Genomic DNA, 13472 nt, shown 5'->3' with positions numbered 1-13472 from the left:
GCAGACCAGAGCCCCAACCCCACCCCTATAACAGGAGGAGCCCTGAGGGCTCCCTCTGTGACTGCAGGAGCCTCACAGTCTACCCACCCCAGCCACGGCCACGCAGGGTCGAGCTGTTCCCCGAGCCCACCGAGTGCCAGGCTGAGTCACCGGCCACCCCAAGCCACTGTGCCAGCCACACCAGGCCAGGGTGCTGAGGAGGAGGGATGCAGCAAGCAACAGCAGGCAGGCAGCAGCAGACAGTGGGGGCTCAGAGAAGGGGCAGGGCCATGTCTAGACTGCAAGTAAAGATGTGATCATAGCCTTCTCTGGCCTTTTATACCCGCCATTCATGATCATTTATCATTATTAGACTAGCCCGGAGAGTTTGGACCCTGAGCCTCTCCCATCAGACTCTCTACATTCATTTCTTGGCCTCCATCTCCAGCCCCCTCTCATTCCTCTACATGTCTTATTTTAAAGTACTAAGTACTAAAATTCAATAGTTATTTTTTGTTTTTGCTGACCAGTTGTCCAAACATCCAGTGTTCTAAACTTGTATTAGCTATATTTTAAAATAGATTCCTGTAGTTTGGATACCTTATTTTTGTCTGCTTTATGTGTTTCTGGTCTGACGGGGGTTTTCTGTCTTTGTTTTCATTTCCTGTGCACACATCTTAGGCTCTGCCATCTGCCAGAAAGTAAAATTTACTTCATCGTCTGTATTTTCTCCAAGTGCTTCACTGTATTCTTTTGGCCACAGATCCTAAATTCCAAAGGAATGTTTTCTTCTTTTGGATCCTAGAAACTATAAAAATGGTTTTGAAAAATAAAGAGCAGTTTAAAAGGGAATCCCCATTTATGGCAGATGTCTCTCCTATCTCTGTAATGTCTTGTAGCTCCGATCTTAAAGAAAGTGCAATGGAGGAAGGAGAAATTATGTCACCACATTACAACATTTTTGCCTAGATTAGAACCATCTAGTTTGAGGATATGTCTGCACTGCAGATAAAGGTGTGACTGTAGCACAGATAGAGAGGCCTATGCTTATTTGACTCTAGCTAGTGAGAGTAACAATAGTAGTGTAGACATAGCAGCACAGCTTATCTACCGGAGTACAGACACAAGTCCCCAAGGTACTTGTACTCCGGTTGCTAGACCATGCTGAAGCCCGTCCTGCTATATCATTGCTGCTGCTATTTCGCATGCTATTTAGACTAATGCTAGCACAGGTATGCCTACATATGCTATGATCACATCTTCACTTGCAGTGTAAACATACCCTGAGTCCTCGGTCCAAAGGAATGATTTTGATTATCCAAATTTCATTTAATAACCTATATCAGTCTTGTAAAATTCTGCTTGCCCAGGACAAGTAACTTAATTTTTGACAAGCAAGTGAAATATAAATATTTCATTAACATCAGACTGTCCATGATTAGGGTGGGTGAGTAGACTTTTCTGTGGAGGTAGTAAATTTTCCTGGCTGTTTTTCAAGAATGAGATGTGGGTATCCTGAATTATTCTCTGACATGGTGATTAAACAGCTCCTCTCTCCAAAGTCATTGCAATCCTTTTTGCATGATATGTAGCAGGAAAGAATGGGAAACTGAAACCATAATTAACACATCATGCAAATATTATATGAACAAACTGATTGGTTTCTGATTTTTTATTTTTTTTTAAAGATGGTGTGGTTGTGTCTGGAAAAATGGATAACAACAAACTAGATGTGTATATGTCTGAAGCAGAAATGAAAAACAAAGAGGAAAGAAGTGAACAAGAGTCTATAAGGGAGACTGATAGTACTATTTTGGATGCCTCATCTGATTCTCCAAGAGGTTTGCTAACAAACTTCAGGAATCTTTGTAGTAGGGGAGGGGGAAAGGATGTCAAATGTCATTCTTAGTATAGGTTGTGCTCCAGGTTCTGTTTCAGCCACAAATATATACATATACACAGAAAAGGCTGTACTCCCCCTGATGACCTGGATTTCAGATGTTTTTCATCTGAGCTAGCTTTTTCCCCTGTATCATTTCTAGAAATCTCTTCTAAGGTGCTTACTGACACAGGAGCATAAAACAAGTCATGTTGTTGAAAGAGCTGGGGTCTGCATCCATATTGTAACTGAAAGTGCCACCTTTTTCATTCTCTTGGTTCAGATACATGACAGTGACTAGAGAAAGGCATTGTATCTGAGCATAGAACTGGAAGCTAGAAATTTCTGGGTTGTAATCCCAGCTCCAACACTTACGAGCTCCCTGGCCTTGGGCACGTAATTTAATCCCTGCTTCAGTTTGCTTACCTCATAAGGTACTGTGACATTTAAGGTTTTAAAAGTGGAAAACCACTGTAAAGTCAAGTATTATTCTGAATCTGCGTCTCCTGTGCCAGAGCTGCGCAATATAGTATGTAAAGGCAACAGCCAAACTGGTTATCTGTCAGTAAGGAATGGTGCCGAATTTAGTAAAAGCAAGAGAAGTTGTGAGTATTTGAAAGCAATTTTAGAGGGAGTTAATCTCAACCCTGCCAAAAAACAGCCCATAAATGTATGAGGGATTTGAGGTGTATAATGTGCCATGGTTGTATTAATAAACCATGGCACATTGTACTAATATAAAAAGGTATATCTGTCATATGCTAGTCTTGCCAAACACCTCATAGGACAATTTTGTATTTGCATACCACATTTTTCATTATATGAATATGGTGCTCTCAATCTATGGAATGGCATCAGTGAAGAATCCACAAATACAAGATGTAAACATTGTATGAAATTCTTCAGTTTAGCTTTTAGAATATCTTTAAAAAACAAAAATAAATAAATCTGGAACCTGTAGGAATTCAGATAAGTTATTCCATTCTGTCTATAGCACTTTCATCAGATTTAAGTTTGAAAAATGAAGAATGTAAAATATTATTCCAGCTGGCATAAGACTGCCTCTCAGCTAGCATTAGAATTGAAGTAGCTGACAAAAGAACAATATGAACTGAAAAATAAATGGAATTTGAAAGTAGAAGTGTTTAACTTAAAAATCTCTTTAACTTTTAGAGAAACATATTTCAATTCAAAGACAGCTTGCTGATCTAGAGAAATTAGCTGACCTGAGTGAAGGTGAGTTTACATCGGCTGTATCCCAGAACACAGATCAACATGTTGCAGGTATTTACATTCTTCTTTTTAATGTATTTTTTAAATATTGTCATTTTTCTTTGTAGTCGAGTGTTTGAGTCGAAGTTTGGAAGTTTTTTTAAAAATATTGCTTACTATTCCCCCTCACCTTTTAGCAACGTCAGTTTCCACTCCATGTACCCCGTTCTTAATGAAATAGGAAAGGCCCCAGTGGCTCCATTTTTGTTTATTTTTCTCTCAGAATAGTAGTATCAATACTGTAATGAACATATACAGCTAAGAAATTGTGTTACCCTGTTGGCCTACAGCTAGAAGTTATGCTCTAACATTGTTTTCTAGTGTCATGCCAGAGGGGTGATCAATATTTTCCTTGGTAAATACATATATTGTTTGAAATTAAGAGAATAGGATTATTATTTGAATAGTTGACCTCTTTGCAGCTGTTATTTCAGTATCCGGCTTGCCTCAAAGCATTTTTACTTGTATCTGTTACCTCCCCAGGAAGCATCATGGCCAGAAAACATTGGAGGGTTATTCTCAGTATTCTTTTCCGGACCGTAACTATTGTCCTGAATTTAAGGGTTGTGTATACCCCAGAATATGATCAAACTAATTGCAATCATATTATGTGCACTCACCCACTATAAAGTAATAAAACAAAACCCTGTATGACTAAGGGTTAATTTTAAAAACAGGCTTCCAAAAGCAAGGTCATAATTATTTGGCAGTTTCTGCTAATCAAAATTTAAAAAACAAAAACCAAAAAAATGGATTAAAAAAACCTTAAATGTAGTCACTTCTAATATTAAAAGTTTATTAAATATTTTTAAAAGTATTAATTTAGTAGGGCTCACTATAATCTATATGTTTTATAAAAAATTAAGTATAAAAAATTAGCTAATAAAATATACTTTTAAACAGTCCTCTAAAGCCATCTTAAAAAATGTTTTTCTTAATAACTTTTCTCCACGGTGGGCAAGCAACTGGCCACTGTGAACCTGCTGTTAATTACCTAATACCATTCCAAATGTTAGGTAAATATCTAAAATATTCTCAGCCTATTGTCTGTGTGTGCTTAAATCTAATAAACTGTGATTATGTCTGTGTGCTTAAGTCTAATAAACTGCGATGTTAAACAAAAGCATGCTTAGTTGCATTTAATCCTTAATCGAACAGAATTACTGTGTTCCTATTAATTTATTCCTAACACTGTATCTGTATTAACTCCCTGCCCACACTGTATATCACAATAGTTGGTGTATAGGAACTGCAGAGCATATGACAATAGTAGATTCATAACAACTTTATTTATTATACAAGGCCCTGACTCTGCAATGAGCTGCAGGCCTCTGTGAAGCCTCACCGAAATAAGCATGGCTCTGCATGGTGACTAGAGGTCCACTCATATGGGGCTCATTGCAGGATTATGCATCTCTCAATTCTAAGGACTTTTATACTTATAATATTTTGAAAAGGAATGTGGCAAATCCACTTATTTTAGATTTGGCAGATACCAATGTTAAACATTAAATTCCATCATCTATATACAACAAATATGATAAGACATATTTTATTAAAAGCCTTTCATGCTACAAGATACTTCTCATTCATCCTGTGCTGTCCAAAGTCAAAATGGAAGCTACTAAATTCTGCCTGATTGATCATTCAGCATCCAGTCACAGAACTCAGCACCAAGGACATGCACACTTGCATGTATAAATCATATGTCAGAGCAAAATATGACTCTGAAAGCTGGATTTTATTTCAGGGTGGCATTTGAATTATTCTGAATACCTTCAATACCAGTGGATTCTTATACAAATTGATTATCACATCCCTGACTTTGATGTTTCTAGAATTGTTACTTTAACGTTGACTACAGAAAATGATTTATTCTAAAGAAGAGATTTAAGAATCTTGTCTGAAAGTTTGTTTTGGAGATTCAGCAGAGAGAGAGAAAGCAGACTCTAGCACTAAACATCATTAATATGGTTTTTTTAAGATTTTGTTTGAAGTATAGTTACTCTGAAACGAGGGAAATGGCACTGTGTGAGGCTCCATAGGTATTGTGTCGCAATGACTTCCTGTTGAAATTTACAAGTAAAATTTCCCCCCATCTCCGCAAACTAAACCTGGAAACTGAAAGTCAAACTGGGTTCTTTCTGCCTTGTGCATCAATAATAGCAAAAGTTGTATAGTTAGAACTGTGTAATTCTCTGATTGATGTTTACGCCAGTAATATCTAACTCATGCTCCTGAATCTGTATTTACCTGCCTCAGGAGTAAAAAGTAGCAAAAACTTAGTTTGTCAGTAACTAGATATGAGTCCAAATACACAGAGAGAAGATTAGTTGAGTAAGAATACATCGGAAAAATGACTACATAAATGACATTAGCTACACTTTGAAATATTATTTGATGAGAAATTCACTGAGAGTGGATTGGATTGAAATAATTATTATTTATTTGTATTGTGGTAGTGCTTAGAAAGCCCCAGTCATGGATCAGGATCCTCACTGTGCTAATTGCTCTACAAACACACAACAAAAAGATGGCCCCTGCCCCAAGGAGCTAACAATCTACGTATAAGACAAGAGGCAACAAGTAGATAGAGCATCATGAATAAAACAAAAATTAGAAAGTGTTGGCAAATGTTTTAAAGGAGCATACGATACCTGCATGAATGGCATTTTGGGATTATAAACTTAAATATGTCTGAATTTACAGAGTTGAATCTGTAAAGCAAAAACAATTCTATCTGTACTAGATGTGGAGGAAAATAATGTTTTGTCTCAAATATGCATTAGTTATATGTATGGAAATTTATACCAATATATAGCGGCATATACAATTCTAATCTGCTTATATCTCCTCGTTTTGTTCTTATATGAATTTTCAGCTGGAAGGAAACCCTGCCCACTGTGTCCTGAAGAGAAATTCAAAGCTTGCTATAGTCATAAGCTCCATCGCCACCTTCAGAATTTGCACTGGAAGGTTTCTGTTGAATTTGAAGGTAAAGTCTTTTATACTTGAATAGATTGCTTATATTTTATGGAACAAAGTACAGCATTCGATTAAGTGGAAGTGTAGGGTCCAATTCTGTAGTCTCCCCATGCATTTAAAATTCCTATTGACAGCAGTGGAAGTTTCACACACATAAAGACTTCTAGATCCTGACCCTAAATCAGAGCCAATGGTATGTTCCTCTTTAAACTTGGTGTTTATAGCAAAAGTCGAAGTCTGCATATTTCATTATTTTTCTAACCAATTTTAAAATTGTTACTTGGATATGTTAAATGAGTTTTTAATATTAATGTCTGGAAATATCTGTGGATATTTCACCTTAATGTGAGTTTGTTTATACACCTAATCAGTGGTGCAAGAAAAATCCATTTCTTATTGGGGGGGGAGGACCAGGAAAGGGGAGCATGTGACCTCCCCATGTGGCCCTCCACGTGACTCCTCACTGTCCAGCCCAGGACCCCCGTGGTCTCCCCATCCCCTTCCCACATCCATTACATGTTAACTGGGGGGGAAAGGGGAGCTCTGTCCTCCTCCTGCTGCACCAGAGACTTCGTGGCCGCGGTGTCCCGAGAACCGCAGCAGGGAAAGGAACAGAACCCCCAGCCCCGACCACTGCCCTTCCATGGAGCTACGTCTCTGTCCTCCCTCTGTGTGCCACAGCAGCAGCTCCGACAGAGGACAGGGCCAGCAGGGGTGGAAACAAGGTGCCAATAAGGATACACAGTAGGTTACATTTTAAAGTTTATTATATGGAAAGTTGTTTGGCAGTATTATATTTGCATACAGTACATGAGTGTTTTATTTGTTTAAATTGCAGTCAAGGCTTTTGTGGTGTTCACAGCACAGGTATTTTCACTTGATTAGTAGGCTGTGGGTAAAATTTTCCAAAGCTCTTAAGTCCCAGATTCAAGGATAACTTAGGCCTGGTCTACACTGCGGGGCAGAATCCCTTATGCAACTTTAGCTACATGAATAACATAGCTGAAGTTGACGTACTTAGATCTACTCACTGCGGTGTCTTCACTGTGATGAGTCAACTGCTGACGCTCCCCTATCAACTCCACCTGCGCCTCTCAGCCTGGTGGAGTACAGGAGTCGACAAGAGAGCACTTGGGGGTTGATTTCTCGCGTCTAGACTAGATGCGATAAATTAACCCCCACTGGATCGATCTCTGCCCGCTGATCCAGTGGGTAGTATAGACATACCCTTAGACGTGAAGGAGCCTATGTCTTATTTGAAATCTATGGGACTTGGGAGCCTAAGTGGTTAAAAGTCACTTTTGAAAATAGAACTTAGGAGCCTAGATGTTTAGATACTTTTGAAAAGGTTACTAGTCAGGTAGATGTTTCAAGTCCTAACAACTACCCAGTACAGTTCTGGGACCTGAGTGTCCGTCAGTGATATTTTTTGTTTTAAAGTTTAACAGCAGAAGCTTCTCTGCATTGATAGGTTATATGTACCAGAATAAGTAGATGCTATTATTTACTCTTATTATTTATTTGTATTGTAGAAGCACCTAAAGTGCTTAATCAAGGTCCCATTACAATTGTACTGACAAGTAACAAATAAGATAATCCTTACCCCCAAATTGCTTATGATATATATAAGTACTGTAAGTTGACAAGAACTAGTTTGTTTTCTAGGATACAGAATGTGCATCTGTCACTTACCTTGTCGCCCAGTGAAGCCAAACCTCATTGGAGACCAGGTAACAAATACTAGATCACATATGCTCATTTACTCTGTAAAAAAGGGGAAACTAAGAAGAACTTCTGTAAAGTGTTTCAATGTAGTCTTCAAACATATGTTGTTTTCTGTAATGGGATGCAGAACCTTATGGTCCCCAATTCAAATTCAGCCAAGACCTTTAAGGTGGTGAGAATTAAACCTTTCTGATGTTAGTTGAATGGCCTATGGTATGTATAATGGATTTGGTGGTCTCAGTCCTGTTCCCCATGAACAGATGTCCACATCAGATAAAATAGTACCACATTTTGGACTAATCAGCATTTTGGACTTGTCTGCAGTCACAGGAGAGGCCGAGTACTTAGTAGACACACAAAATAAGTGTACCTTTTTGACCCCTAGAAGTGATCTTTCTGGGTCAGGTTGAGAGAGGGGCAGTAGTATGGAGAAAGCCAGTACTGTCACTTCCCATGCTACACCTTTTCTGTGGACATACTTTTGTCTGCAGTCTCCAGTCAAGAACCCTTTGGCCACACGCAGCTTTTTTTTTTTTTTTAAAGACTATCTTACCTCAGGTTCAATTCCAGTTCAGGTCTGTTGCTGTATTCTAAAAGTGCTCTAGCCATGTTGGTCCCAGGATATTAAAGACACAAGGTGGGTGAGGTCATATTTTTTATTGGACCAACTTCTGTTGGTGGAAGAGACAAATCTTTCAAGGTTACTTAGGGCATGGCTACACTTGCAGATGTAGAGCGCTGGGAGTTAAACACTCTCAGCTGGAAGTGCACTCGCGTGGCCAAATTAGCAGCTTTTGCAATGGCACAAGGAGCAGTGCATTGTGGTAGCTATCCCTGGGTTAAAGTGGCTGTAACATGCTTTTCAAATGTGGGGGGTGGGGTTGAGTGTGACAGGGAGTGTGTTATGTATGTGGGGGGAGAGAGAGTGGGTTTTTGGGGTGCTGAGAGTGTGTCGGCTGACATGCTCTCAACCTCCAAAAACCCACTCTCTCTCCCTCCACATACACACACAACACACTCCCTGTCACATTCCATCCCAACCCTCCATTTGAAAAGCACGTTGCAGTCACTTGCATGCTGGGATAGCTACCACAATGCACTGCTTTCTGTGGCCCCTGCAAGAGCTGCTAATGTGGCCATGCCAATGCGCTGGCAGCTGTCAGTGTGGACATACTGCAGCACTTTCCCTACTGTGCTCTACAAAGGCTGGTTTAACTCAAAGCACTCTACATCTGCCAGTGTAGCCATGCCCTGAGTGCCTTGCCAGAGTGGACGGGTCAGGAGTTAGGACACCTGGGGCTCCTTTAATACGCTCTTAACTTGCAAGTGTAGCCATGCCCTCAGAGTTCTTCTTCAGGTCTGAGAATCGTACTCAAAGTGTCACAGCTAAATACAAGGTGGAACAGATTCTTTAGCTTAAATAGTCAACACATATTGTAAAAGACCATTCAAGGGAAAGTGGTCAATTAACACCTTTGCAGCCATAGGATGGAAAAAGAGGACTCAGGGGATTACAGATTGTTGTAGTAAACCATACATCCAGCATCTCTATTAAGTCCATGATTTTTAGTATTTATAGACCACTATGTACAAGAAACCCATGGATAATCACACTTGCCTTGACAGATCCAGTAACCATCCCAAACACAACAAGAAATCTATTGTCTACAGCCAGGCCGTCCGATACCACGGAATATGCTTGGAGGAGAAAGTCTGGGATATACACTTTAGCACATTTAAAACGGCCTTCACCAAGCAAGGATGCTCCACTAGAGAAGTAGATCACATCACTGAATGGGCTGCTCAAATTGCCCAAGAGATCTTGCTTCAATATGGGGGATTTGAGGAATCCTCCAGCTGCACACCCCTAGTTGTCACCTACCACACCACACTCAAACCCCTGTGGATATCAATAAATAATTACAATGCATACCTATTTGGAACTACATCCTGAAAGAAACAGGTCCTGAACCCCTTCTTCTGACCTTCCAACAACCCCCCAACTTCACTATCCAAAGCAATCTCCCCACCAACCAGGACACACCAACTCAAATCAGAAGACCCTTTCATAACAACAGATATAAAACTTGTAGAAGCATTTCCACTGCTGTGATAATCTTTACTCCCTGCCCCCAACACACCCTGCAAAATCCATGGGTCCTACACATGCCTGTCACTACATAGTGTACCAAACCCAGTGCACTAAATGCCTCAACAACTATATGGGTGAAGCAAGACAATTTATACGCCTTCCAATGAACTAGCACAGAAAAATGATAAAAGAGAAAAAAGACACTATCAACTGTGGGTAAATACTTTTCACAAAGTAATCACTCCATATCCAGTCACTCTCAGTCCTCATCCTCAAAGGAAACTTGTATAACACTTTCAAAAAAATGAGCCTGGAAGCTTAAATTCGTAACTTTGCTAGACACTAAAAATCATGGACTGAATAAAGGACACTGAATTTACGGTTTATTACAACAATCTGTAACCCACTAACCTTTTTTTGTCTTATGATTGTAGAAGTGTTAACTCACCACTTCAACTTCAGTGGTGTCTTACAATGTATGTTAACTATTTATGCTAAACAATCCATTCCACCTTGAATTTAGCTGTGACATCAGGTCAGGTCTACACTACAAACATACATCGATATAATTACATCACTTGGGTGTGAAAAATCCACACCTGAGTGACATAGTTATACTAATCTAAGGCCTGGTCTACACTACGCGTTTAAACCGAATTAGGAGCATTAAAACGATGTAACCCTGCACCTGGCCACAAAACAAGGCCCTTTATATCGATATAAAGGGCTCTTTAAACCAATTTCTGTACTCCTCCCCGACGAGAGGAGTAGCGCTGAAATCGGTATTAGAGTTAGTGTGGCCGCAAATTGACGGTATTGGCCTTCAGGCAGTATCCCACAGTGCACTATTGTGACCGCTCTGGAAAGCAATCTGAACTTGGGTGCACTGGCCAGGTAGACAGGAAAAGCCCTGTGAACTTTCGAATTTCATTTCCTGTTTGCCCAGCGTGGAGCTCTGATCAGCACGGGTGGCGATGCTGTCCCAAATTCAAAAAGAGCTCCAGCATGGACCATACAGGAGATACTGGATCTGATCGCTGTATGGGGAGACAAATCTGTTCTGTCAGAGCTCCATTACAGAAGACGAAATGACTCTCATAGACTCTAGGACTGGAAGGGTCATCGAGTCAGGTCCCCTGCCCTCATGGCAGGACCAAATACCGTCTAGACCATCCCTGATAGACATTTATCTAACCTACTCTTAAGGTTTATCTAACCTACTCTTAATCTCCAGCGATGGAGATTCCACAACTTCCCTAGGCAATCTATTCCAGTGTTTAACTACCCTGACAGTTAGGAACTTTTTCCTAACGTCCAACCTAAATCTCCCTTGCTGCAGTTTAAGCCCATTGCTTCTTGTTCTACCATTGGAGGCCAAGGTGAACAAGTTTTCTCCCTCCTCCTGATGACACCCTTTTAGATACCTGAAAACTGCTATCAGGTCCCCTCTCAGTCTTCTCTTTTCCAAACTAAACAAACCCAATTCCTTCAGCCTTCCTTCATAGGTCATGTTCTCAAGACCTTTAATCATTCTTGTTGCTCTTCTCTGGACCCTCTCCAATTTCTCCACATCTTTCTTGAAATGCGGTGCCCAGAACTGGACACAATACTCCAGTTGAGGCCTAACCAGCGCAGAGTAAAGCGGAAGAATGACTTCTCGTGTCTTGTTTACAACACACCTGTTAATGCATCCCAGAATCATGTTTGCTTTTTTTGCAACAGTATCACACTGTTCACTCATATTAAGCTTGTGGTCCACTATGACCTCTAGATCTCTTTCTGCCTTACTCCTTCCTAGACAGTCTCTTCCCATTCTGTATGTGTGAAACTGATTGTTCCTTCCTAAGTGGAGCACTTTGCATTTATCTTTATTGAACTTCATCCTGTTTACCTCAGACCATTTCTCCAATTTGTCCAGATCATTTTGAATTTTGACCCTGTCCTCCAGAGCAGTTGCAATCCCTCCCAGTTTGGTATCGTCCGCAAACTTAATAAGCGTACTTTCTATGCCAACATCTAAATCGTTGATGAAGATATTGAACAGAACCGGTCCCAAAACAGACCCCTGCGGAACCCCACTTGTTATACCTTTCCAGCAGGATTGGGAGCCATTAACAACTACTCTCTGAGTACGGTTATCCAGCCAGTTATGCACCCACCTTATAGTAGCCCCATCTAAATTGTACTTTCCTAGCTTATCTATAAGAATATCATGCGAAACTGTATCAAATGCCTTACTAAAGTCTAGGTATATCACATCCACCGCTTCTCCCTTATCCACAAGGCTCGTTATCCTATCAAAGAATGCTATCAGATTAGTTTGACAGGATTTGTTCTTTACAAATCCATGCTGGCTATTCCCTATCACCTTACCACCTTCCAAGTGTTTGCAGATGATTTCTTTGATTACCTGCTCCATTATCTTCCCTGGCACAGAAGTTAAACTAACTGGTCTGTAGTTTCCCGGGTTGTTTTTATTTCCCTTTTTATAGATGGGCACTATATTTGCCCCCTTCCAGTCTTCTGGAATCTCCCCCGTCTCCCATGATTTCCCAAAGATAATAGCTAGAGGCTCAGATACCTCTTCTATTAACTCCTTGAGTATTCTAGGATGCATTTCATCAGGCCCTGGTGACTTGCAGGCATCTAACTTTTCTAAGTGATTTTTTACTTGCTCTTTCCTTATTTTCTCTTCTAAACCTACCCTCTTCCCGTAAGCATTCACTATACTAGACATTCCTTCAGACTTCTCAGTGAAAACCGAAACAAAGAAGTCATTAAGCATCTCTGCCATTTCCAAGTCTCCCGTTACTGTTACCCCCTCCTCATTGAGCAGTGGGCCTACCCTGTCCTTAGTCTTCCTCTTGCTTCTAATGTATTGATAAAAAGTCTTCTTGTTTCCCTTTATTCCCATAGCTAGTTTGAGTTCATTTTGTGCCTTTGCTTTTCTAATCTTGCCTCTGCATTCCTGTGTTATTTGCCTATATTCATCCTTCGTGATCTGACCTAGTTTCCATTTTTTATATGACGCCTTTTTATTTTGTAGGTCACGCAAGATCTCAAGGGTAAGCCAAGGTGGTCTTTTGCCACATTTTCTATCTTTCCTAACCATCGGAATAACTTGCTTTTGGGCCCTTAATAGCGTCCCTTTGAAAAACTGCCAACTTTCCTCAGTTGTTTTTCCCCTCAGTCTTAATTCCCATGGGACCTTGCCTATCAGCTCTCTGAGCTTACCAAAATCCGCCTTCCTGAAATCCATTGTCTCTATTCTGCTGTACTCCTTTCTACCCTTCCTTAGAATTGCAAATTCTATGATTTCATGATCACTTTCGCCCAAGCTTCCTTCTACTTTTAAATTCTCAACAAGTTCCTCCCTATTGGTTAAAATCAAGTCTAGAACAGCTTCCCCCCTAGTAGCTTTTTCAACTTTCTGAAATAAAAAGTTGTCTGCAATGCAGTCCAGGAACTTATTGGATAGTCTGTGCCCCGCGGTGTTATTTTCCCAACATATATCTGGATAGTTGAAGTCCCCCATCACCA

The 13472-nt window shown here is 40.3% G+C and overlaps 1 protein-coding gene across 4 annotated transcripts in view; it reads left to right on the top strand.

Moving 5' to 3' along the window:
- The window catches only part of TRMT1L (tRNA methyltransferase 1 like), a 59541-nt gene that overhangs the window by 13367 nt on the left and 32702 nt on the right, over nucleotides 1-13472 (top strand). The window contains exons 2-5 of one of the 4 annotated variants that reach the window (XM_030571838.1): nucleotides 1668-1820; nucleotides 3032-3094; nucleotides 6012-6125; nucleotides 7781-7845. In XM_030571838.1, coding sequence (XP_030427698.1) covers nucleotides 1668-1820; nucleotides 3032-3094; nucleotides 6012-6125; nucleotides 7781-7845 — 395 coding nt within the window. Of the gene's footprint in view, nucleotides 1-1667; nucleotides 1821-3031; nucleotides 3143-6011; nucleotides 6126-7780; nucleotides 7846-13472 lie in introns of all 4 variants that reach the window. The other 3 variants (XM_030571836.1, XM_030571840.1, XM_030571839.1) reach the window with 3 other exon arrangements.

Source organism: Gopherus evgoodei, chromosome 8, assembly GCF_007399415.2.
Source record: "Gopherus evgoodei ecotype Sinaloan lineage chromosome 8, rGopEvg1_v1.p, whole genome shotgun sequence".
Classification (NCBI taxonomy): domain Eukaryota; kingdom Metazoa; phylum Chordata; order Testudines; family Testudinidae; genus Gopherus; species Gopherus evgoodei.
This window is presented reverse-complemented; position numbering and strand designations above follow the sequence as displayed.